Source organism: Melanotaenia boesemani, chromosome 17 (genome assembly GCF_017639745.1).
Source record: "Melanotaenia boesemani isolate fMelBoe1 chromosome 17, fMelBoe1.pri, whole genome shotgun sequence".
In the NCBI taxonomy this organism is placed as follows: Eukaryota; Metazoa; Chordata; class Actinopteri; order Atheriniformes; family Melanotaeniidae; genus Melanotaenia; species Melanotaenia boesemani.
In genome coordinates, this window is record NC_055698.1 from 29,466,664 (window position 1) to 29,493,999 (window position 27,336).

The 27,336-nt window shown below is 38.3% G+C and overlaps 1 protein-coding gene across 1 annotated transcript; it reads left to right on the forward strand.

Annotated features, from left to right (window-relative positions):
• The first annotated feature begins 81 nt into the window (after positions 1-81).
• On the forward strand, positions 82-27,336 carry LOC121656452. The gene is made up of 10 exons (XM_042011444.1): positions 82-173; positions 6,571-6,632; positions 6,949-6,969; positions 7,050-7,322; positions 8,849-8,936; positions 9,112-9,338; positions 9,544-9,831; positions 12,901-13,079; positions 22,713-22,805; positions 24,913-27,336. Exons 1-10 carry the CDS (start codon positions 82-84, stop codon positions 25,339-25,341), a joined length of 1,752 nt encoding a protein of 583 aa, XP_041867378.1. The 3' UTR covers positions 25,342-27,336.

A 27,336-nucleotide genomic window follows, 5' to 3' on the forward strand; every position in this document is an offset into this window, starting at 1 on the left:
TGGCCTGAGGCTAAACTGCAGAGCAGCTTCTTGTGGCTCCGAGCCAGAAGCAGATTCGACGATTTCTACCGAGTCTTTGCGATGATAGCCGAGCCCAGAGGCTCCACACACCCGACATCAACCGAAATCTTCAGCTACTCCCGATCTCCCCCATTGAAGTCTGTTGTTGTCAGGTTGGGGGTGGAGGGGTGCATGAGGTTCATGAAATAAAGACTTAAAAAAAAAAAAAAAAAAAAAGGATTTCCACTCCCGAGCCCCTCCCAGTCCAGCGCTTTTCGGATTCCAGGCTTGAGAAAGGTAATTACCATCATCTATTTATAAGTGTATATTAGAGCCATATATATGATTTCCTCAGCTTTTCATTCAAACAGGGAGATAGTGGGTTAAATTCTGCAGTTTTCCTTCGCTGTTTTCTGGGAATTTGCTTATGTTGAACGGTCCCATTCGGATGATTTAGGGCGTGTAACCAACAGCAGCAGCAATTATGGGCATATTCACACAAGAAAAGCGCAATTAGCGGTTTCTAAGCATAAAACTGCTTGGTAAAGTTTATATTTCCTGGAGAAAACGGTGCAATTTAGCGATATGCAGACAAAAAACAGCGCGTTGCTCACACAGGACGTTATTTCACATGCTTTAAGTAGCCTGATGCTCCTTTCTGTCAAAACTGGGCACGTTCTTCAAACTCTCTCATTTTCACTCCTAAAATGAGATTAAAAGGATGATGGATTGTGATTTTAACGCAGGATGAAACGCTTTGTTTGAAACAGCATGTTTCCCAAGCAGTGGTGTGTCGTGTTCGGGATATACCGGTCTGGACCTGGGGGGGGTTTTCTGGTCCACCCTGGTGGAAATGGTTACACAATACATTACAGCACACATTAAATCTGCTGACTAGGTAGCCTATTTGTCATGTCCACGAGTGATTTACACAGAACTGAGCAATGAATGGGTGACAGTGTTTCCAACACCTGAGAGCAAATATATCTTTTGTAAAAGATCTCTTGTTATCAGCGGGTTATCAGCTCAGCCTTCAGGTAAAACTGCTTGCTGGATGCTTATTGATGGCATTTCAAGTGTGCAACTGAGGTAGCAGATTTTTTACTTGAGCATGAAAAATGCAACCTCAGCCTCCAGTGCTTCATTCATTCATCCTTCTGCTCTCATTTCCTCCATCTTTCGTCTCCATAACGGGACAGTCCCCATTTCTGCCCATCATGACACACCCTGAGCTGCACCAGCAGCTGCTCCAGGCTTTATGGGCTGGAAAGGATGGGGGTGAGGCTGGGAATGGAGGATGGAGGAGCAGGAGGGAATTTGTGCTCAAGATAAGCAAATTCAGAAAAGAGACCCACTTTTAAGTTGGTTTTATTTATCTTCAAGTTTAAGGTTCTGCTGAAATGACAGTTCTCTGCAAAAGTCTTGAACCTTTATGTGTAAATCTGGCAATAGGTTCATTGAGTATAATCACAAAAACACACAAGCATAAATGTATAACACAAAATATTTTGTTTTATTCTCTTTTATTCTCTTTTATTCACAGTCTGAACCCTCTTAGACAAGCTTTTTTGTCATTTCTTTGGGTAAAGTCTTTAGGAATATTTCTCTTCTTGAATGACTTTCCAAAGCTCTTCCTTGAATGTTGGCTACATTTTGTCCAGTTTTCTTTCCAGTTCCAGCATCATTTAGCATCCCAGCCTTTTATTCCCACCTTTCTTCCTTAAGAATGACTTCTTGACATCCACCCTTCCATGGAGACCATTTCTGATGAGGCTTTGGGAGAAAAGATGGATCAGTAGATGCATCTCTCACATTCTGTGTTTTGATTTATTCCCTTTTTTCTTTTTCTTTTTTTTCTTTTTAATCTGTATTAGATTTCTCCTTTTGTCCCCCACTTGTCCAGTTTCCTCAAATGGACACAGTGCACACCAGGCTGAGATATGACAAGATTTCCACTGACAGCTCTTTCGGAATCACCTTGTTGGAGCAAAAATCCTTTTTTTATTTATCAAACTGTCTTATATTTTACATTTTTAAAGAGATAACTAAATACATGGGAAAGAATGATCTGTTTTTGTGACAAAGTGCTATTAACTAAATGCCTGAAGATCCAATTTCAAACAGATTCTTTGTTAAGTTGCTTGTTATGTGCTGACACAGCACTGGTTTATGTTTGGAGTTAGGAGCCTTTGTTTATGCTGAAATGATTTAGAGGTCAGTATTAAGTGGCTTAACAAACAAACAAATAAAAACATATTTCACATAGTCAGGTACATGCATTAGACTGAAAATATGGGACCACCCAGGTAAGTCTGGACCAGTATTGCTTAATACCGAAAAAGATTACCATAAAGTCTCGGTCTTTGGAAGCAAAAACATAATGAAATTAGAAAGGAATTAAATGACAAAAGAAATAAAAGAAATGACCTCAAGACTTACACAGATTGAACATGAATCTAGTTTTAAGCTAAAATGGATAGATGGATCGATTAGAGACCCCCTCTTTAACCTCATCATGTGGACATCAGGACAATAATGATGTACAACTGGGGCTAATGAAATTAGCAGCAATGGTAGAGAGTGCTTAGTGGAAGGCGTAACATTTAATATAATAGAAATATTAGCCCATCTTATCAGCAAACCGTGGTGTCAGCCTGGCTGATCCTTTAAGGATTCAGGAGGATAATTAAGAAAGAAACAAGACGGCAGCAGAAGTCAGAGTAAAAGCTGGGAGTAGAAACTGATAGAAAAGAAGAGAGTAAAGCAAAAAACATGAGTGTAACAAGAGAAGGATGAAGGAGTGATGCCTCCACTGCTGCTTGTGTAGGAGGAGAGTAATGCAGGAAAGAAGGCTCTAAAACCTTTCTGTCAGGATGAGCTGATGAAGTCAGACAGAAAGATGTAACCTCCACGTCTCTCACCATGAGGAGGCTGCAGGATGTGTCACACACATCAATGCATGCTTGGCCTGGTACAGATCTATTGATCTAATTGGACATAACAAGAGACAGGAGAGCAGTGACCCTACTTAGAGTCAGTTTTTAGATGGATATGAGCTTCAGATGAAGGTCGGTGAGTTGAAGGTTCCTTCCTTATGGTTTTATCCTGTGATGGGACAGTAGTGTTTAAAAATAAGGCTGTCCTAACAAAATAAAAAAGAGTTGAAATGGTCTCATCATGCATCAGAATTTTTAATTGAATTGAAACTTTTCAGGGTGCAGGCTCCCTCATAGTGTTTTCTGTAGTTTCCTTAAACTTCTCGGTCACGATCTAACAGCACCTACACGAGTAGAGCGAATGTGAATGTATGCTTTTACATAATCAGCAGCAACCTCCCATTTCCTCATCAGACATGTCAGTAAATCAAACCTGTGGTTTTTGCCATTTCAGCTGCCCAGCATGAGTGCTCATGGAAGCAATAACCTAATGGCTCTGTAGAACATTCGTCTGAAAAGATTCAAACCTGCTTCACAGGGCTCCGATTACCGAAATGAGCTACAATTACTGTCTTACATTAAAGACCCTCTTGGACAATGTGCCATCTCTGACTGACTATTGAAGGAAAGCAGACTAGATTCTTTTCTTATTTTTCTCTTTTAAAAGCACTTTAATCCCTGGTCTGAGAGAGCAGGCAGAAATTTAGAGGACTTTTCTTGTTCTCTTTTATAGAGTTTTTACTTTCTAAGTTGCTTTAGAACTTAAGTTGAGTTTTTAATCAGCAGGTCTTTGCTGTCCATGAGCCTGGTTCAGAAAGGAGGTCCAGCGACCTCTGAGTCTAAAAAGAAACTGGTTTAACGAATTCTTCGTTCAGTCAACTTTAAGCATCTTTACCCAGAGTTGGGAACCACAATAAAAAGCCATCATCAGTGGAGCCCCGATATCTGGATTCACCATGGCAACCGCTGACAGAAAGCTAGTAATTTCACCTGATTGGAGCGAGAAGTTTTTATTGACGCATGCGGGCAATGTGATGAGGTATTTTGTGAAGAAAGGAACACTGCTGCAGCTACAGAGGAGACAGAAGCATCATGAAAGAAAGCTGCTGACCAAGTCAGTGTGGAAGTTTGGATCCACTGGTCCATTGACCCAATATTTAACTTTATTTAAACTGTAGCATGTGGGTTAAATTATGGGCAGATAGAACAAAATCTTAGTTTTATATAGATTCAATCCCAATGGGGAAAAACCTTCATGTAGGCATCTGAAAGTTAAGTATAAAAACATCTTTTAGAAAGGTGATGTATTGTTCTAGACCATGGTTGGAGATTTTTATGTCTATTTCACACTGGTTAATAAATAATGAGATGCCATCTCAGAAGCCTTGTGTGTCACATTGGATATGTATGACTGGAGAACCCAAGTGATGGCAAAATGGTACCGTTTGATAAGATGTTCATCAGGAAAGGCTGAAAATCTTCTTCCTATGTAAATAACTGTGTAATAAATCAGGTTCTAAACCTATGGTAGCACGTTGGTATGACAACCCATGTCTGACAGCTGCTTCAGGTGGAGGACACAAGTAGAAACTTTGAGTTTCTTTATTGTGAACCTGCCAGCGAGTAGGTTTACTTCACAGTCAGTTACCATGGTAACATACTCTGGGCAAGACTTTCTGGAAAGGAAAACCCAGAGTTAACCCCCACAGATAACGCACTCAGAGTTTCAACATAACTTTCTGGAACAGGCCCCATGTCTACTGAGCAAAAACTAAGTAAAAAATACAGAAGCAGTGTGTGAAGAAGTGCATCTGCCCAATGATTCAGCAGCTTGTAGAACCACCTCCAGCAGTAGCAATGTGAAATGGTTTTCTGCATGATGTTATCAGTCTCTCACAGGACTGAGGAAGATTCTTCCTACTCTTCTTTATTTTGTTTTAGTTAATTGAAATTTACAGCATTTGTCTCTGCACAGGTCTCACCACAGACTGGACCATTGAAACACCTTCACTGTGTTTTAAGCTATTCTGTTGTAGATTTGCAGCCAAGCTTTAGAAGTCAGGCAGATGGCCCCTTATTTGATTTTAGACTAGATTCTAGATTCTATTTTTGGTATACAGTGGAGTTCATGGTCCATTCAATAACAGCTCAAATCATCATCCCTCACTACTATTATAAAACTGACATGGGGCATTATCATAAAAAATGACCATTTTATTCTGGCTTATCCAAAGGACGTTGTTCCAGATGTTTTGTGGTTCCTTAGATGCAGTTCTGCAAAGTTGTCTTCATCTATTTTTCTAGTAAGATCCAGATGGTTTTCTATTATGTCCAGAGGCTAAAACCTTGGAGTTGAGAGAAGCTGTACTTTCTTGTTTTTGTGACTCCATGTTCTGCTTCTCTACTGTATGCTTTGTTATAGTCATACTGTAATGATTCGTAGCACAGTAGCATTCTTTGACAAGACAGCACAAATCGCTGGAACAAGATCCCATGAGAGCAGCTGCTCTCACAGAAGGACTGAGGTCAGAAGGGATGCAGTTAGTGGTTGTCATTTAAATGTCAACATAACCGTAGACATAGTGTTTAGACAGTAGAGCTTTAGATGTACTTTCTCAGTGCCATTTCTTTAATGGTAAACAAGTTGTAGTCTTTTGCAGTAATATTTCATCACACACAGGCCCGTATGTGATTTATTTCTAACATTAATTGAACCTTTTGCAGTTTATGTAACAAAATCAAGTATTTATGCTTCTCTTGGCTGTGAAATTATGTGTTTTTTTATGTGAATATGTGACCTTGCAGGGCTCAGAGTGCTTTGAAATGAGTTCTTTAACAATCTTCCAGTCTTTCTTTTTTCTTTTTTTGTCTTCATGTCTCTCTTTATCCATCATCATGAGCCCACCGTAATAACTGCTCTACCACTACTTAGTCTAATCCAGTGCAGAGTAGTGATAAAAAGGTCAGTCTCCTCATGCCTGCTGGCTTGTGTCCATCTTATTGTCCCACTTTGATGGATTCACACTCTTACATATCTATTTTTCACAACTACAGTTTCTTCTGTCACTTTTTCCTGTCTTTTTTTCTCCTTTTCTTCTTGTGTTGCAGTGTGGTTATGTATTGTGATGGATTATCTTGTCACGCTGCAGGAGACGTGAAGAGATGCTCACCACAAAATGTCCTTGTTTTTCTCCTGCTGCATCTCCTGCACCTCAGACATTTATCTATCAAGCTCATCTAAGTGAAACATTTCACTTTGCAGCCATTAAACAAATGAAACTATAGATTTTCTTGCCACAGTGTCTTGGCAAAGCTCTGTCTTCACAGTACGAGCCTAAAGGGCTAATTTGCAAAATGCTATTTAATGTGGCACATTGGTGCAGCGCAGCGAGGGGGTGGACTTCTTCTCAGCTTCAGGACCGATTGAAGTTGACGTACTTCTCCAACACAAAGGCAGTTTTAAATTAAACACTCGACCCACTTAGGAGATACACCTCGATGTTGCCAAATAAAATGATCCTACACTGATATAATTATGGGAGATTTCTTTTCCCAAAGTCTTTTTGAAGCCATATTAAGGCTAATAAGGTCTTTATTTGTTGTGAATTGTCTGTGGGTTCCTCTTTTTTTGCAGAGGCCAACAAATCAAGATGAAAGTAATCGTAGCTGCACTGCTTACCACCCTGTTCTGCACCGGTAAGCACAAACATAATCAGTCACTTGGGAGAAGGTTCAGATAAATGAAACAGCTTGGAACATATTCCTGCAAAACCAATCTTGTTTCAAGTTATTTGCAAGAATTCTTATTAAAAAACCCACAAAATAAGCCATATTATGTGTGATCCATTTAATCTCCTCTTGTTTGTTTTTCTCCCTGTTTATTACATCCTTCCTATTTTTAGACGTCATTATATGAGGCATTTAAATTTCAGATGCATTATAATTATTGAAGTTGGTTTTTCACTTTGAACAATAGAGCTAACTTTACTTTTTTCTTTCTTTTCTTTCACAGCTGTGTCAGCATCTTTGAAAGGTAAAACCACATGCTTGTTTGGATGTTAACGCACAAATAAAATGCTTTTTAAAAATTTAACAGATGATTCTTTCTTCCAGTCAAAGAGGAACACAGGACGGCTTTCTTTGGCGAGCACGTTCACATTGATGTCCCGTCTTCGAATGACTCAGAGGTTGTGTTTACACCCAGGACCAATCGCTCCTATGAGGTGCCTCTGATGCAAGCGGGCCAGGTGGTGAATAAATCCAAGGCCCTGCTTAACTCTTTGGGTCATCTGGTGCTGAACAATGTACAGGAGGAGGATGAGGGTGTGTACATCATCAGAAGGAGCAAAAACACCACGGTCAGCCACCTTATCCTCATTGTCAGGGGTAAGCTTCCTGCAGCTCACTTCTGCAAAGATTGGGAGAAAATGTTGTCTTAAGTGTTTAACATAAATAAATTTTTGTCATTTTAAACTAATCAAATTGCTTGAAAATTATTATTTTAATTACAGAGACCCAGCTGCTCTGCATCCACCATTATGGGATGAAACCAGTAAAATGCAGTCTGGTTAAATTACAAATACATCTCAGTTTACTGAGTGAAGTATATTTATATTTACCATGTTGTTTTTGTACATGCATTTTTACAAAGTACTCACTAGTGTTCAGACTCTAAAAATTCAAGGTTCAAGGTTTCTGGAGTCTTTATTATGCCCGTGGGATAATTTGCTGTGCAGCAAGCAGTGAAACAATTAATCGGTGCAACAATCACACAGAAACAACAAACGAACACTTTGGCAGATGGATGCACATTTGATGCTGACCAATAATAAATCAGAATTTCTGTGACTTGGACAAACAACAACTAAAAAAGGCTAATAAGCTGTGAAATACATTTTTGTTCAGTCCCCAAAAAGGCAGCTTATCACGAACATGTAAAATTCTTCTTTTGTTAATTTTGATCTGATCAAGCATTAAATAAAGTATGTTTGGAGCATTTTTGCTCATTTTTTAAGTGAGTTTTAAAACTGCTGCTCTGTATAAAGCAGCAAAGCTGATCTGGAAGCCGACATGTTATTTACTGAACTTTGTATTTTCAAAATGACTTTAGATTTATTTTCATCATCTTACTTTTAAGTGTAAGAGCTTTTCAGGCTGACTGGATGTGGGAGTAACCCCTCTAACAAATCTCTGGTAATAAGTGGAGGTGTTTACCTGTTCTGATTGTTTAATGCTTCAAGAGGAAGGTTTTTTTTGGTGTAAATATAACATTAGTTTTTAAGCTGTTTATTCAACCAATACTAACTTTTAGAGATTGTTTCTGCATCCCAAAGAATTAAAGAAAAAGAAACAAAATAAAAAAGGGACCAAGAAAAAGAAAAAATTCCCCAAGCAAAAACAAAAAATGAGAAAAAAAGAAAGACTTTCCCAAATAAATGAAACAAATAAATAAATATGTAAAGTTGCCCAAATGTTCCCACATCATGGTCTTTTAGACGCTCAAGTTGGGAGGAGAACCTGAACTTCTTGAAAATTTTATGGAAATTTTTAAACATTTGCAACAACCTGTGACAACAACCTAAAAATGGCTAACCGAATGTCGAAGCATGGCAGCCCATTGCTCTCTAGTACAATCCCAATCGGGATTAAAAAAGTAAAAATGACGTTAGCTGTATTTATTCCAGGGTGACAGACTCATCTGTAAAAAGTAATTTATGCCATAAAGGAATTATAAGACTGGTTTTCTTACACACAAACACATCTCTCAAATATATAAGTAATAAAAAATATCCAAATATCCAAAAATATCCAAATTCTGAAGATTTCAAGTTAAAGGATATTTCAACCACTTATAAAACTCTTGATTTTGACCTTCTGTCTTTATCTTTATCCGTATGTTTGGTGATGATCAGACTGCTCTGTGGAGCAGATAGTTAAGTATGGAGAAACCTACACCATCCACCTGAGCCAAGTTGAAGGCCCCATCACCCTGGAGTTCAGGTATGCTCAGAAAAAGTCACCTGTATCAAACATGGAATCAGGTTTTTGTTTGACTATTTTTATTTATTTTCCAAAAACCCGTGTGAATCTGAAGTTAGAGGTAGAATATCTGCTGTCGTTTGTCAGGCTGAAAAATGATCTACAATGACTCTTCCGTCTGATTTCTGTGATTAAGGCCCAGTATGGTTAAATTCAATCAGACGGCCGTGCAGCACACATCCGAGCCGCCACCTGTGGTGTTGTACAACCAGACGACGGTCCTGGGTGAAGACTACGTGGGGCGCCTGAGTGTTTCAGACAAGCAGGTGACTCTGCACTCAGTCAGGATGATGGATGAGGGAAGCTTCACTGTGCTGGACCGTGAGGGCCAAACCAAGATGAGGAGCTGTCTGAATGTCAGAGGTGAGAAGACATCTGAGCTTTGCTGCATCATCTTAGGTTTAAATCATAAATCAATCTAATGTGTGTGCTTCAAACATAGTGGACAAACTAAACAACCAACATCAACTTCACCATGGCCACTCTACTACCAATAATAAACATGCATCATTCCGTCTCTCATCTACAGCATATACAGTTATTTATATTTTTTCTTTTGATCATCCAGATCACCAGAGGTTCCTCCAGCTCTCCTATGGAGAAAACCTGAGGATGAAACTCTATCAACACTACTCCAACGTTAACATAGTCTACAGGCCTAAATCAGACAACCAGGACAGAGTCATCGTAGACCAAGGGGTTCTGGTGACCTCGCTGGACCCTCAGCTGGAGGGCAGGCTGACTGTGGAGGGTTCTGAGCTCATCATGAAGAAGGTTCATGCCACTGATGCAGGCGTCTTCAAAGTGACAGACCTGGCTGGGTTTCCTGTGGCTTACGTCTACATAAATGTTGAAGGTAAGAAAAATTAACCCCTCGGCTGAAGGCTAGCCCACAGACCATAAGCTAATTCTTTACAAATTAGCTCAGAACAAATCATCTTGACTCTTCTTGACTAAAACATGCATAAAGACAAGGTGTCATATGAAAGCAGAGACTCCGCTGATTACAAATGGCTCATCACTGTGGGGCAAAAACTCTGGAAGCTAGCAGCCAAAGAGCAACTAAGAAAAAGGTCACTTAGTCATACAGCATGCCTTTCTTTTACTGGTTGTTACTCAAAAGTTTAGAGAAATGTTCTATATTTTTATTTGAAATTAGGGTTCTGCTAGTTTCCATGGAGGTGAAGGAAGTTTTATAGTGATTTATTCGCTCTTCCTACCATAGACTGTCTTGGGCTGCACTTCTTTCTGGTGGTGTGTCTAAGGTGAATGTGGGGCTATCTGTCCATTCTCCTGACTCTGACCATTGATAGAGGTGTCCATCAATCATCAATCCATCAGATACCTGTGGGACACCTCCGTTAAAAGCACACCTGAATCAAATGGCTGAATTCCCCTATGCATGTCATTCAGCTCTGCAGAAGCCTGGCAATGAGCCATTCATTTGATTCAGGTGTGCTGGAGAAAGGATGCATCTAAAAGTTGCAGGATAGAGGCTCTGGAGGACTGGACGTGGACATTTCTACCCTAGATGAACTGGGCCTCTATCCTCTGGTTTCTACTGAAAATAACGTGGTTTTCTTTTAGGAGAAGATAACATTTATATTTTATACTCTGCTCCAGGTGAATTTACTCTGACACAATCTTGATTCTGACACTTCTGTAGTAATCTCACATGTCTCAGCTTTTTTTGAGACCGAAATGATACACACAGTCGTTGTAGTTGTGAAGATATAACTCGTTTATTCTGGGTAAGTCGATTCTGACAGGAGGCAGAAAAAAAATAGGCTTTGTGAAGAAGAGGTTAAGATAAAAAAATACAATATTATGGCAGCTATACCTCCTGCAATCTACTGATCAATATTTTCCACAAAAATTGAAAGATTCCTGACAATTCAATTCTTTAAAACCTTTGGCTCCAAAAGATCGTTCTTCAGTATATTCCTACAGACTGCTGTAGCATCATTTCAAATAAGCCATCATTTTGTCCCAGTCTTCCCTTATAAGTCTGGTTTGCATATAAACATCTTTGATACCAGAATATGGCTAAATTACTTAGTTTTTGACTGATACCTCACTGGAAGCTCTAGGAGCTTCCATGTTGTGTCCACAGACAACAATAACCAGTGAGCATCCACACAGCAAGAAAGTGCAGTGCCATATCTGCCATGTACTGAGCAGGCTGTGAGCTAATCACAAGGTTTTCAGCTCAGCCTACAGCCTCTTCATATTAGTGTCTTTGGAAGAGGCACTGAGCCTTAATCTGCTCTCAGTTGTAGGAGCTCCCATGGCAGCTGTGTGTATTTCTGGATGGATATACACATTGTGTAGTACTGTTTGAACTGTTTGAACAACATGAAGGCTATGTTGCAGTGAAGACTTTAAACTAGTGATAAAGATCAACTCTTAAATAAATAAAGTAAAAGTAAATGAAAACAAATCAAGTTATGAAAAAAGTAGGGTGGTTTTTGTCATAGAGTACAACCTAAGATAGCACCCCCTGCTGGCTATAAGAGAGATTGCAGGTTGTAGGACTTATGCAGTAACTTTGCTGAAAACAGTGTCTGTCTTTACCTACAATCTACACATTTCTTTTCTTGCAAAGCCCTGCTACTGTGTAAGAGAGGGTGAATCAGAGGGAGTTTAGAGGCTCTGGAAGCTTTGCAGATTCACTGCTGATTTCATAATCTTGTGAAGAAACAAAACTGATGCCTTATTTATGAGACTTTAAACATGAGGGAGACCAAAATAACTATAATAACCTTAAACTCAACATCTTTAATATTAATGAAATACTCGCTGACATTCAGAAAAAGTGTTCCAAACAGGATCCAGTCTCTGTACAGGGAATAAAGCTGGATTTAATCTCCAGTCAGTAACATACCTGGGGGTAATAAACTGGACTGGTTTAGCCACAAAACCATCAAATCAGGTTTGGTTTTCTAGTTCTTTCATATCTGTAAACCTCAGTTGTCTGTTTTTTAGTGTGATGTGAAGTGGATGGGTACTCGCTCATCTGACTCAATAAACCAATAAAGAAGGCGAGCTCCATCATCGGCTTGTGTTGGCAGGCAGCTGAAGTGAGGATGAGTAATATAAATACAGCAACATGCAGCCGCTTCATGCCCTGGAAGAGTTTCAGCAGAGCACCTTAGTGCTCGTGATTCCTATGAAGTGTGATTGATGGGTGTGTGAAGTCCATGTGGCTCTCTAAAGTGCTTTTAAATTGATAAATTCTTTATAGTGTATCATAGAGTATAAACACCATGTATACTTTTATATTTTTGTCTAACTTAAGGATTGGTGTGAAGTATTAAATGCAGTATTTATTTATTAACTTAGTATCTGGATATATGTGTTTTTGTTGTTTATTTAACTGTTGTTTCAACTGTTTGTTTTAAGTGGAGTAAGCAGGAGACCACAGAACACCTGCTGGTGTATTTTCTCTAGAGGATAAGATGTGGTTGCTTTTCTATATTACTAATTTTTTTTTTAGAGTTCCAGCTTAAATTAATCATGTGTTTTGGTGCCGAGGTAATTCCCGGAGTCATGCTAAACTTGCTAGAGCTTCAGTTTTCAGGCAGACATTTGACAGCATCATATCACATTCAGCATGTTTCCCATCAGGTTTGACATCCAAACATATACATGACTGTACTTGTGTCAAATATGGCTGAAAAAACAGAACAGAAAATAAATGGGAAGCCTCTGATTTCACTGACAAATCTGACATTAGCACATTTAGACTGATGATTATTCATTTAGATATTCTAGGATTAAAGCGTTTTTAACTGGATAATCAGCTAATAAAAACAAGAGCGAAATGAGGAGAAGAAGAAAGATAATATTCCCAGTTTGAATGCAACATTCGTGTAGTCTCAGGGGACTCATTATTTTCTCTTTCCCGTCCTCGTCTCTCTGTCAGCCTACAAGCTGCCCCCCCTGACTGTGGCCATCCTGGCCTTGGTGAGCCTGATTGGCTTCATGCTGCTGATCTGCCTGCTGTCCTGTGTCTACAAAGAACATAAAAGGAACGAGAAGAACAAGAAGCTGACGCTCCTCGCTCAGCAGGCCGGCAAGGGGGAGGGCGAGGCTTTTAGACAGGTAAACCCCCATCTGGTGTGCTTCTGTCCTTCTGCATGTTTCTGTGATGGAGGAATGTGGGAGGTCTGCTGCAGTGAGGCTCTGGTGAAACACTGGTGTTTGTAGGCAACATGAACACAGCCTGTTAACGCAAGCATGAGGTGTGTGACTGTTTCATGGGACTGACTTGTAGAGGAGTGTTCTGCTCATGCTGTGGGAGTCAGGATGGTCAGCTGGTCAGCTTCCTGCCCCTGCAGAGCTGGACCTGATGGGAATGTTCACTGCCATATTAAACACACGATGAAAAGGCACCAACAAATATTCTGATCTTTTCCTTTATTCTTTTCTCTTGACTTTCAAACAATATAAGGAGGAAATATTGCCAGAGATCTAAACATTTTGACACCTCCTTTATAATATAACTCACATTCAGTAGTGGCAGCAGTTAAATATCCATAAATTAATGAGCATGCCCACCAACGTCCTTCATTTATGTTTTATTAAACATTCAGAGCTGTTTTATTGTGTGTCGCTCATTGCTTTGTAATAAAAAAGGCAGAACAGTTGGTGCTTTAAACCAAACACCATGGACTTTTAGGTCAAGGCGGTTTACTTGTATAGTACATTTCATGTACAGGACAATTCAAAGTGCTTTACATAAAACATTAAAAGCATTACAGATGGTGCAAAGAAAGCATTCAGAAGTAGTAAAAATGCAGCAACAAATATCAAAAATCTCATAAAATCATAAATAACATTAAGTGATTAAAAGAAAGATAAAAGCTACCGTGCAGATTTTATGAATAGGCGCATGAGAAAAGAAATGTTTTTAACCTGGATTTAAAAATGTCTACATTTGGTGAAAGTTTGATCTCCGCTGGCAGTTTGTTCCACTTGTTTGCAGCATAAAAGCTAAATGCTGCTTCTCCATGTTTAGTCTGGACTGCCAGAGTCTAAACATCTCTGGCAGTATTTCTTTATTCCTTTATTTTAGACAATAAAGCACAAACTCCTAAAAAGCCAACATGTTTATGCACAGGAAGTCATGATTAGGTCAATAATTAAAATGCATTTAATTAATTTTGTTTACCTGGAAAAAAAAGTTTTTTCATTTGCTTAATTTTCCCTGCTGGGTTGTTTCTAAAACTAAATTGAATAACCACCACTTCCTCTTATCACTTGTTGTATATTGGCTGATTAGCTGACTGATGTGGTGATTTAGAAGCCTCGCCCGTTTATCCTCATCATTCACAAGGAGGCAAGATCAATTAAAACCCCATTACAAACAGAAGACTCACTGTTGAACACACCTTAATGTCAAACACAGAAATTGATTTCTCTGCTGTGGGATGGTGGATCAATACCAACCCCAGAATGTATGAGGAATATGTCCAGATCAGTTTTGTGTGCATTTAATAAAGCAGGAAGAAAATTTATTACCTTAGGTGCTACATGCAAGAATAAACAGTCTGAAAAACTCAACACTTTTATACAGTTACGAAAACATGAGAATCATTTGCAAACAATTGCTAATTGAAGTAGATTCTTAAGTCATTTGAAGTAGCTGTTCCCCCTCATTGTTCAAACAGCCTCCCACTAAATGATCCTTGAAAGTGACCAATTAAAAAGTCGCAGCAGGGAGATGCCTCGCTCATTGTAAACAACAACAGCTGCACAGACTGATTGCTTTGCAGAGACTTAGGTTATACCAAAGCTTCCCATTTTTGATATTATTAAACATTAAAAACTTATTTATGTTCCCACTGATGCCATTTTGAGATGCAGGTTTGTAAATGTTCCACATCAGAGGCATTCTGCATTTATCTGATAAAATAAAGCACATTAAACACGTTTAGCTGCCTGGGAAGTCAGCTCATGTTAGTCATTCGATGGTTAGCTCACATTTTAGGCAAGAAACTAAATAAAAGGGTTAAATGCAAATAGTTTTGACAAATGAAACATTTATGCTAATGAAAACATTTCCTCCGATCATATGAATATATGCAGATTCAGGACTTGGCCTATCTGTATGCATGGTCTTATTATTAACTTTAAGAATCTGACATGATGAATGTGCTGTTACTGATGTGTTTTGGGGCCTTCATGCACATGCTGGATGTCTGATTTGTTGTTGATCCAGCTAATGCTGTTGCATGTGCATTACATCTCTTCTTCTAACTTTAAGGAACCTCAAACGGAGCCTCTTCTTGGTGAGAAATGTGTTCTGGCCTCCCTTTTCCCTGCTTTTTTTTATTTTATCCATGTTGATGTTTAGATAATTGTGCTGCTTTTGTGGCAAATAAGTTCCTTGATCAACTTGCTTATGTGTTACAAACATTAGACATCTGTGTGCCCAGTATCTTTGAGTTTGAGATGAAGCCATTAAAGATACTGATTACCTAATCAATCCTGCACACACACGAGCAACTGCAGCCGTCAGTCGGGATGAACGAGCAGAAGTTGATCGATGACCTAATTTGACAAAAAGTCAATAAATTTCTTTAAGCAGATTTGGCACCACGACTTGGAACAAACTGTCTCTGTAATCCCTCCAGACTTGTCAGGAATCATGTGACTGAGCTGCATGGCATCATTTTTTATTTATATCATAAGAGTATGATGTGTCATAGAATTTAGGACGGATGCTAAACCAATAAACTGATGACTGTCTGCAAAGAACTGAATTAGTTTAAAAGCATGACCTTACTATTAAAAATAATTACCAGTAGTGCATGCTTCATACCCTTAATAAGTTAAAGCATGCAAAAAGACTAGTATAAGACTAGTACAATTATGATTTTTTTATGAGATCAGTATCTGTGCTTAAGTATAGATAAGTGAGGTCACATTGTTCCTAATTCGGATTAAAGATGCTTGGTCATGCTCAAGAGCCGTCTTTCAGGATTTTAGATGCAGTTTGGATCTGGTCGGGGTGCAAATTGCAAAATAAATATGCATTATAATAAGCTGTTTAACCCAGCAGTTACTCTCAGTTATGTAACTTTCTTAAAACAAATGAAAGTTTATGTTGACAGAGGTCTGTTTCTGTTTGCATCCAGTTTTATAACAATAGAAAACCTTAACAAGTTTTACATATTTGTGATTTAAAGTATCCCTCCACTCCAGTGTGGTTCATGTTAGCACCTTTGCTATTTAATCTTTTTGTGCAGAGTAATATACTGAATGGTAAGAGTTTGATGTTCTAAATAGGTTTTTAAATGAATCTCCAAATGGAAAACCAAACTGAAAATAATCTGAAGAAATATCAGGTCCTTTTTAAAGTAACACAATCTTGAGATTTTAATTATAAATTTAGGCCCTGCTTTGGTCTAAAAATGACAGAAATAGTACAGTAAACACAGTCCTAGTACAGGGATCTGCAGCATTTACTAATGAATGTCTGATTTTTACCACCTGTCCTGCCAAAAAAAAATAGTTTAGAGCCACAAAACATATTTGACTCTTATAAGTAACTTAAAATTACAGAAACTGTTAGATTTTATAGCTTTTATGTCATTACAAAATAAAATGCCAAACCTGTGCACCATCAGAGTTCACTGAGTTCAGCAATGCTATCTGCTCCATACTGTCAACATTACTCGACTCATCATGAATTATTGAGTCTGGAGCTGAATCAGTTTGCTGAATTGAAATGTTTGTTGTCATTTTAATGGTCCTTAACTTGATGGTCTTTGTAAAGAGAGCCGTCTCTAATTTCCCAAGACCACAAATAGATGCTCTAATATTATAATAAATAATTCTTTCATGTTTTCTCCATTTGTGATGATCTCACTTTCTTCTGAGTCACAACAAAACCGGCAGCAGCACTTAGTTTGGAGTTTGGAGCCACTTATTTAAAGAATGTTTGCAATGTTCAGATTCCAACAGAACAAATCAGAATTACACTCTATTTTCCTCTGAAGCCAAAGAAGAAGGGCTGAAGCTGAACATATATGCAGCTGTTTATAGGTTACCAAAGCTGGCAGGTTTATTTTTATAATGTTGTTGTTTGCTGTTGTGCTGTTGATACTGGATGTAATAATAAGTGGAAACTCAGAATTACGGACTTCTGGTTAGGAACGCATCGCCAAGAGGTCAGATTAGTCAGAAGACAGTTATCTGAGTTGTTTATTAGTTGGGTTATAAAAATATGTAAAACCTTTTAGTTAGTTTATTCTTTAGCAATAAACCGTCTCAGCAGAATTTGGTAAATTAACTGCAAATCTCAATGAAAAGTGTTTCTTTCTTTAAGATGTGCTGCTAGAAGATTTGTGACTTAATTAAGAAGCAAATGCAACTTAAATGAACATCAAACTGAAACTTAATTTTATAAACTTAAGTGTTTGTCACTTTATTAAATTTAGGCTTTTTTATTGTAAGGCGAGTTTATTTGTACAGCACATTTCATGTAGAAGACAATTCAAAGTGCTTTACATTAAACATTAAAAGCATTACAGCGGGCTGCAGAGGAAGCATTAAAACAAACTTTAAAAAGAAAATAAAATTCTGAAGACAAAAAAAACTGAAGTAAAATAAGAAGAAATGCGAGAAATAAAAGTTACTGTGTAATGTAAAAACAAAAGAAAGGAAAAAGAAAGAACATTAGATAAGAAAAAGCATTAAAATATGATGAGGTTTAAAAATTCAAGCTTTAGAGAAACAGTGCAGATTTGGACTTTTAAATAAGAACTTATTTTTTTAATAAGTGTAGCAAAGATGTCATATTAAAAATGAGAATTTTCAGTGTTTTGTGCTTCCAACTACATCAAACTCATGTTATTCAGTTTGTTTTATAGAATTTATGTGAATGAAGTCACACCTAAAAGCACTTATTTTTGAGAAAATTAGACTTATGTCTCTATAACAGTGGTTCCCAAACATTTTATGCAGGGCCTAACAACAACAACAGGCCCTGAAAGTTCACAAATTTGTCCATATTTTGCTAGCAGAGCGAAAACTATAAGCTTTATTTAGCCTGGCTAAATAAGCATAACTCTGGGTGCGCCCCCCGGTCTGGGAACCACTGCTCTATAATATGTTTGCTGCTTCTGCTGCTTCTTTCCCTCTCTGCTGATAAAACCTCTGCAGTAAGTCATAACAATGCAGTTGTGAAAACTGCCCACATTAAAGCTTCACAGCTAAAACACACATGCTGCAGAGCTAATTAAGCCCACACATGCACATAAATCTTCCTTTGGAGTCGTTTTATAGTGAGGAGTGTATCATGAGGTAAACAACCTGTGTACATGTGTGGGTGTATGTGCTGTTTTTTTTTGTGTGTGTACATTGAATTTATATTGTGTTGGTTTATAGAGAATCATAAAGTCTGTTGGCGTCTTTTTTTTGTGTCTGTGTTTGTGTGTATTTAGTGTTGCGCTGATATAATTCAGACGCAATGCAAAATAATTATGATGCTGACTCAACTCCATGTGCTGCTTTTAATATTTCCTCCTGATTATCACTAGTCAGGAAAAGTTTGACACAGTTGGTTGATGACACATCGATGTTAATCACCTGGATGAGTTGTTAAAATTAATTTTCTTTAACTCTTTTGTTTCAATGAGGTTTTAATGTGAGCTAACATTACCATATTAAACATCTCCACAGTGTTTATTCTTGTTCCACTTACCAAATGATGAGGTTAAAATCATTTAGGGATCAAAGGTGTTTATTTTATTTGAGTTTTATTTTATTTGATTATTATGCATATATAATGGAAATATGCAGGGTTATAGTAAAGTTAATTTCCATCCTTAGTCCCTTGGCAGGCCAACATTATAAAATAACAATAAGAATAATAATGGAAGGAGATTCAGATGCACAGTAATAAGAATAAGAAGGAGATATGAACTAAATAAAAATATTAATATGAGGACAGAGGGAGTTCCCCATCAACTAGGATCTAGGTTGAGATGTTGATGTTAAAGTGCTGAGTGCAACGTGCTAAGTGTGTTACATGATAAAGTGCATGAGTGACGCTGCACAAAGCCCAGATATTGATCTGACATTTCCAGCATTACATGCTGTAAAACAATTATTGCTGTTTAGCCAGCAAGAGGCGATCTTATGCAACTTTTATTCATCCCGATTCTGTGAGTCCAGAAAACAATAACAACTGCTCATGTTTATAACCCACAGGGTATCTAAGCATCCAAAAAATTCTTTAACTTAAACTAGTAATATTTATTTTAGGCATTTGCTTCACTCCATAGAAGTACCACTTATTTAATTTAGTTTTATTTAAGCTGTAGCTTTTCAAGTTTTATTTTTTTTATAATATCACTCAGCAACAACAAAGTAATGCAAAGACTTATCTTAAAGATACAAATCACTAACTTGTATTTTTGTACATAATATTTAGAATATAACATAATTTATATCAGCCTGTAAAAATCCTCAGGCTTTTCCTGACTTCTGATTATTGGAAGTATGAAAGCAAGTCTTTGTGTCTTTATTATATGTGTCTGTGTGGTTTTGTTCACATGTTTCTTTGTATTCTTGTTACAGTAATACACTGCATTGTTTGCAGATGCAACAACCCGTGTTTAAACTCGGACGTTGTGTGGGAGCTAAATGTATGTTTTGTATTGACGGTGGAGGTTGAGATGACAGCAGTTCCCTTGTTGTCGGTCTCTCTCATGTGTTATGGATTTTGTTGTCATAGATCTGAGAACGCAGGCTCAAAAGACCTGATGTCGGCAACGTGTCAGGACTTCAGAGACGGACAAGAAACCCAAATCAGTCATAACCCTCCACCTGACTCTGTCCTTACAAAGCATGAGACGGCTTTGGTAGGATGTGGAAATTTGCACACATTTGAGGATTTTTATATTTCTGCAGAAATGTGATTAAAATATCTTTAGATGCCTCGTAATAATCTGCCTTTTTATATATCAGAAATGATGCCAAAGTTTGGGTTTATGTAGATTTTTTAAAAACATTCAGTACATAAACTATCTTTGCATCAACAGCCTTGATTATAAAACTACATCTTCAGCTGTTCTTCCTCCGTATGTGCAGTTATCTTTTCCCTCAATCTTTCTGTCAATGACCTCACCCATCGATTGACTTCTCCTTCTGTCATGATTATCTTTGCAACCCATCTTATTCTCACTCTCCAGTTTTCTCATCAAGTTTTAAACTTTTCTTCCTAGTTTCTTCCCTTAGTGATAAAATAAATTACATGTAAATGAAAAATTAAATTGGAATCAAATGAACTTAAAAGCTTTTACAGCTGCACGTTAATTTGTACTTTTCAGTAGAGTTTCAGTACATTAAATCACTAAATATTAGGGGTGGGAATCTTCAGCTACATCACTGTTCAACTCAATTACAAGTCAGTTGGCTGTGATATAATTAAAGGATGATCACTGAAGTATCTCTTTGCTTCTTGCTCATCTGTTGGTTAATGCAGAGCAACTTCTGTTTCCATGACATCAGAGTGAAAAATGGAGCTGCATCAGAGCCTAGCAGTCATTCCATGTCTGACCGCGAGCCATTTCTTCCGCTATCATTTTACATACGTGTTATAGTTGCGTTTACCCACAGTGCCCTTTTCTTGTTATCTGCTTCCTGTATTAGGTTCACTTGAATCGAACTGAGAGCTACTGTATGTTTGTAGTAAATTCTTTGTTCATTCACAGCTCCCAAACAAATCAAACTTCCTGAGGAAACAAACTAGGCTTCACATCAGAAGGGCTGGTTCATACAAGCTGAAGTACTTCCACATGCTTTTTTTTTTTTTGTGCTGAACAAATTTGCTTTTATCAATTTTAAATTTTATCAGTATTATTTGAACTCTTATTTATTTATTTTGAATTATGGAATTTATGTGATCTTGCTGGACCTGACTGAAGGGGACAGAAATAAGAGAATAATGAAGAGAAGTAAAAAGGAAAGTAGAAAAAGATAGGCTGGATTGAAAGGTCATTGCAGCTAACACCAGACAGCCAACTGCTACACCTGTACAGAAACACAACAGAGAATTTCTTACAGCTTTTACAGGTAAACCAAACTGAAAGTCATCAAAAGTTCATAAAAAATAACCAAGACAGCAACAACAAGATGTATCTCAACCATGCAGAGTAAGAGTATGAGGAATGAGGAATCAGAGAAGAGTGTGGTCATGCACATGTGACCTCGCCTCTATGAAGGCTAGAGGAAGACTAGGGTGGCCCAAAGACCCGGACGATCAGCATCAATCCCGGAGCACGAACCCAAGCAACTCCACCATGAAGATGACCACGGACCCAGAGGAAGAGGAAGGCCTCAGCTAGCAACCACTCTCCCATGCTCGCGCAGCCTGTTAACGCCATGTCGCTCAGTTTCTCTCTGTGTGTCTGGTCTGCAGAATAAAACCAACATAGCATGCAAATGCAAATTACAGTATGTCTAGATTAAGTTCTTCAACTGCAGACGAAGAGGTGCTGTAATCAGAAACGATATTTATTCATGTTGCTGCTTCACTGTTTAGGCTTCATGTGTTTGCCTTATGCTTGTTTATTTTTAGAATCATCAGGAGTTATTCAATTCAAGAGTTATACTGTGCAGATTACTGGCCAACTAGTACCCTACACCCACCCCCTTACCCTTTTAAAGTGGAGTTAAGCCTCAGAATAATCATTGTAACCTTCCAAAAACTGATCATGGCCCCTATAATATAAATAGTAGGGGCCATGTTCAGTTTTTGGGGCACTACAATGATTATTTGGAGGCCTAATTTATTTAAATGCCTTTAAATGGCAACTAAAATACTTTTTAGGATTTTATTGGCTGGTTAGGACAGTGCACTTTTACCTGTTTTGTTAAAGGCCACAGGGCATCAGCTAGTATGCATAAAGAAGAGAAATTCCTTTGGATTTGGGTTGTTTGACATTAAACATGAAGGCAGCTGTATAAATGTGTGGTTTCTGAAACAGAGATTTAGTAAACCATCTATAAATATTTCAGGAGTTTGCTGTACACTTCAAAACAAACTCCACATATAAACATCCTCCGCATGCAAATGCCTGAGGTTATACAGTAGCACAATGAGGAAATATGACAGTTCATGTAAAGAAGGATTTTTGGCAAAGACCACTATTCTGAGGCCTAATTTCAGCTTAACGGGTTTAAGGAATGTAAGGATGTAAGGAACTAGTTGGCCAGTAATCTGTAAAATATGTCTTTTTGAATAAACTGCAGCCATGATCACTGATGATCATATCTGGTGTGTTTGTCATCAACGAGTCTGTCTTGCTTTTACATCTCCTCGATATTTTATGATTTATTTATTTACTTTTGTTTTTTTTTTCTCAGTTTTCAGACAAAACATCTGTCTTTACCTTCCCTTGAGAATTCCTGAACAAACTTGACATTTCAAAAATATTAAAACTCCTCAGGCTCTGTGTCTTCTCAACCTCTACCTAAATTTGAGGAGAAATGTTTCATCTTATCTTTGTCATTCAAGTGTTTTACTTCATGTTTGTATTGAGGAGCTTACTGTGCGGTGAAATGTCACCAGTGTCTGAATGTCTACTTCTTCTCTCGTGGTGTTTGTATTTTTGATGACCCGCTGTGTGTAAAAGCTGAGCTGCTGGACTGTTAAGCTGTTTAAGCAGATTTTCAGATCTTCTGCATGTGTGTTTGTCTGTTTGTGTGTGTCTGGGTCTGCAGGTGGTCCACGAGGCTTACAGCAGGTTCACAGAGGAGTCTCTGATGCAGTCTATATGTGATAAACCGTCAGAGAGCACAGAGGTTACCATCAAGGTAAGAGCTGTCTCCAGGGGCTGATCAAAGCTGACAGCTAGTTTTTCAACAACAGCTGGAAAAGTTTTGTTCATTTTAGATCTTTTAAAAGTAAATAAAATGCCAAACTAACCCTTTAAAGCTCCCCTTGGCTCTATTTGAATAAGTTTCACTTAATTGTTGGTTGTGTTGCTGCAGCTTTACTGTAATTAATCCTCACAGCTTTGGTGTTATTTTCACACACAGCAACCAGCTGTTTTTTCCAGAAAAACATAGAAAAATAAATTGGTCACCATGAGTACCTGCCAGCAACTAGCAGATGAGTTCAGTGGGGATTTTGGCAGCTAAGGATAGAGCAGTGTTGCTGACCAAAAGCAGAGCTGAAGCAGAGTAAATATTGAACACATGGTCATCAGATGGCCTCAAACAGACTAAAGGAATGTCCTCATCGCTTCATAACTGTTGGATGTGTTCAATGTAAAACAATCCTAAAATGTCACAGTGCATACAAATCACATTTTTATTAAACTTTCATTTTCTAAGATGTCTCCAAAAGTTAAAATTCACTGACAGATTGCAAAGCAGGCTGGAACTGGTGGGAGACCATGAGTAAAGTGGAAGGAAAGCGTCTGAGCTTTTAGCAATCTTCTGTTGTAAATCTACAGCATATTTCTCATGTAAGTGCTTGTCAAAGAAACCAGTTGGTTTAAATGAATAGAAAGGGGAAACTCTCTCACCAGCCACAATGTCTTGAAAGCTGGGATGTGGAGCTCTTATTTCAGACCTGCTCTGCAATAAATTGGGTTTCTAGTGAAAGTTACAGTGGTAATCTATCACTTTCTGACACTGAAAACCCAGAGTTGAACCCACTTCACCAAACCACAAATCCTGCTTTATAACACAAGCTGCAGCTTAATAAGCCACAAAGCAAGTGTCTCAACAGGAGTTTCAGGGCAGAATAACTCTGAGAAGAGATATAAATACAAAAATCATTCCAACAATAATATGTGGAGTCAAATTTTAGATTTTTATCATACAATTAAGCAGCAGCTGAGTTATGTCCAAAACCTGATTACAAGATACTTGTGTTGTCAGGGAACTTTCCCTTGAAGTATATAAATTAAAATCCAATACAGACAGGAGAAAAATTAATCATCCTCAGACTACTCAGCAGAAACTACCTTCTATATAACACCACCAAAGTGGCAAGTGTAATTAAAAAGCAATCAACCTCACACACTGAACTCAGCAGTAAAGCAGATTAAAGTTCAGAGGATGGACCTTCTGTCAGGCTGAGGGAGGAGTAACGAAAGTAAAGTGGTCAAGGTTCAGGGAGCTCTTTCAGCTGTTTGATTAGAGCTTCTGCAGGAGTCATGACTCTAACTTCAGATTAGATTTAAACTATAGCTTCTTCCCTTTTATTTTAGAAATTTATTTGTCTCCGGCTGCCTTTATTGTAGAGTAGATAGACAGGACTGGAGATTGGAGAGAGAGGGGGTGAAATGTGGCAAAGGGCTCGAGGCCATTATTTGAACCATTTTATTCCATATAGACACATTTAAACATCAAATTTGATTAAATGGGGACTTGTCATATTTTGTTTCTGTTTTTTGCCATTTTTGGAAAAAAATTCAGTTACAGGAAACCAAGTACAACAACTAATTATTTTTATTTTTGCTTAATACTCCTTTGATATTTGGTTATGTTAGTTTATGTCCTTAATATTATTGTAATATGGTCTCTATATTAAGTGGTGTCACTTATAGATTACAGTTTATCAGAAAATGGTTTTCCTGTTTTGATGTACTTGGGTTAGCTCATATGTGGAAATCATGTTTTTATTTGTGTGCTGTACATTTCTGTTGTGACTGTGATGGTGTAACATGAAAATAAGTATAGCTGGCTGCTGTGGAGTGGGTGGTAAATCTATAAATATGAACACAGGGACATGTACGTGAATTATTTACATGACTTTTTCTCTGACCTCATTTTTCCCTTTTTCCCCCCTCTTCATTCCTTTCTCCTCCCCTGATCTCCTCCTTTTTTCCTCATGGTTCTCCTTACATCTCACCTCATCCACACCTTATCTTTATCTGCCTGGTATCTCCGCCTCTGGTTTTCCCTGCAGGGCCTTGAGGTGTCCAAACCAGGCCGCTACCAGACCCTCCCCTCAGACAACTTTTTGGAAATGAGCGACTCTGGAGTTGAGTTCACCAGCTCATGCCACCCCTTAGACAGCGACACTGATGCTGTGATGACCTATGCCTCCCACAAGCTCCTCCTGAATGCCGCCTCCCCTCCTGCTGTGAATGAAGAAGCACATTCCGACAGTCTGGAAGCAACCGCAATCCCCGATGGCGACCTCAGCGCCATCCGAACCCCTGACTCAGTCATGAGCGCCAGCCCTGCCTCCAATCCTCGCTCACTTGCAGCTGCTACGCCTGGAGGCAGCCTGCATGAGGCTGCATCACCGGGAACAGCCTCCAGGGGCACCACCGAGTCTGATGCAGCCAAGACGGAGGGAGGGGCTGAGAGTGGAGAAGGTGGGCAGGAGTAACGAGCTAAGAGGAAGCACCAGGGTGTGTTTTATTTCTATTTTTTTTTTTTTTGTTCATGTCTTTCTCTACATCCATGTGGTAGAAATCTTTTCATATCTAAACACTGGTTAGTCTTTCTTCACTGCATTTGATATCACAACAATGACAATATCACAGACAAAATCTTGATGCTTGGATGCAGATGTTGCCTAAAAGAAAAGGCAGTGCACAAAATGCACAATATAGAATCTAATAACTGCACAGAAAAATGGAACACAAAAGAGCAACCTCAGGCTCTATTAAAAGAACAAAGCAACTTCCATGCATACAAAATGCATGCATTTCAATTAAACATGAAAGAAGACATCGTACATCTAGAGGACAGTGCAGACATTAGGGTACACTGTATGCAAGCTCCAACGGGAAAACAGAGACAGATATTCTCTGCATTTAAGTCATCAAATGATTTAATCTCCTGTCAAAATGTTGTTAACAAAGAAACAAAGATAAAAAAGAAGAAAATTATAAGGGGTTGAGGGTGACAGGCACAATGTGTATGCTCCAAGGGAATCAGACAAAGTCTACAACAACAACAACAGCAAAAAAAAAAAAATCTCCCTTTTGAGGTGAATCTCAGCGGTACCTCTGACAGCACTTTTATCTGCTTGTCGCATCAGACAAACACTGCGATGATTGCATTTCATCCCGCCTCCACAGGCTCTGTTATTAACAGTACAAGCATGTCAGAATGCATCCCCACTTCTCAGACAAAATTGCTTGTATCAGCACTCATTCATTGTATGAGGAAAAAAGCTACTTGGGATGTTATTTATCACAAATATGCAAACAAGCTCAACTAGATTGCATAGCACTACCCTTGTGAGTGCCGCTGATTGTTGTCCTTATTCCTTTATTAGAAGTCAAACTCGCCACATTTGACGACTGTCATCTGAAGAAATTGTCAAACCACCTCATCTCACCTATACAAATGATGAATGCCAGACAATGCTCTCCAGGAATAATAACAGACAGTAGAAACTACCCTCATCTATTTTATTTTTTAAATAAAATACTGCGACTACTGTGCGGCATTTCTGGGACTTTTGGATCAGCTCCTGGGAGCGTAATTGGATTCTTGGACTCTTTGCAGATGGACCAATTCACAGACATTGTGGAGTGAGGAGCAGTGATAGAAGAGATGGAAGAGTGCGCTGTTCAAGGAGCAGATAAATTACTTGCGTGATTCAAAGTCTCCCATTTTCATCTCAGCCCCAATCCTTCTCATGGAGCTCTGATTATTGTCACCCAGTTGTTTGCCAAAATGAAGTGACTGAAAAGATGCAGATGGATCGTTCTGTAATAATGATGCAGCCTCCGGCTTCAACAAAATGCCACAAAATAGGCGGTCATCAGAGACATTTGTTTATGAATGAAAAGGATGAGGCTGGAGATTTATACAAACCAACAGTATTAGATAGAGTCAGAGTCAAACCAGGGGACAAAGCAGACATTTTTGGAGTGTTAAAACCTTGATTTAGGGGTTAAATGAATAGTTGGAATGTATAAATGGTCCAACCATTTATTACTGGTATTTTTGTTATACTTGCTCATTATCTACATTTTGAAAAATAGATAGAGATCATTGGTTGGCTTTGCAGCCTCTAATTATGCAAACAGACCAACGAATGGACACGGCTGTGTCTTCATAAGAGTCAACATGGACACACAACTAAAGAAAAATAGATTAACAGACAAAAAAATATATTTTCTAGGTTTATGAACTCTAGGTTTATTTGTCTATGTTTTCCACAGAGAAAATACCATGAGGTTGGGAAAGATAATGAAGGAATTTGGTAAGGACTCATCCAAAACATAAAAAAGTGGTTTATACTCTGTTCAGTGCCACCTTTCTCATGTTGTTCACAGAGACTATTTTACATATGTCATATACAGCTCAGTCTCATTGGAGATTGTACTACTCACACACGTCCATTTATGACCTACAAAAATATGTT

Coding starts and splice junctions, on each gene's coding strand:
- LOC121656452 (XM_042011444.1), top strand. CDS start 82: ATGATAGCCGAGCCCAGAGGCTCCACACACCCGACATCAACCGAAATC. Junction 174..6,570: donor TTGAAGTCTGTTGTTGTCAG/GTTGGGGGTGGA, acceptor CTTTTTTTGCAG/AGGCCAACAAATCAAGATGA. Junction 22,806..24,912: donor GCACAGAGGTTACCATCAAG/GTAAGAGCTGTC, acceptor TTTTCCCTGCAG/GGCCTTGAGGTGTCCAAACC.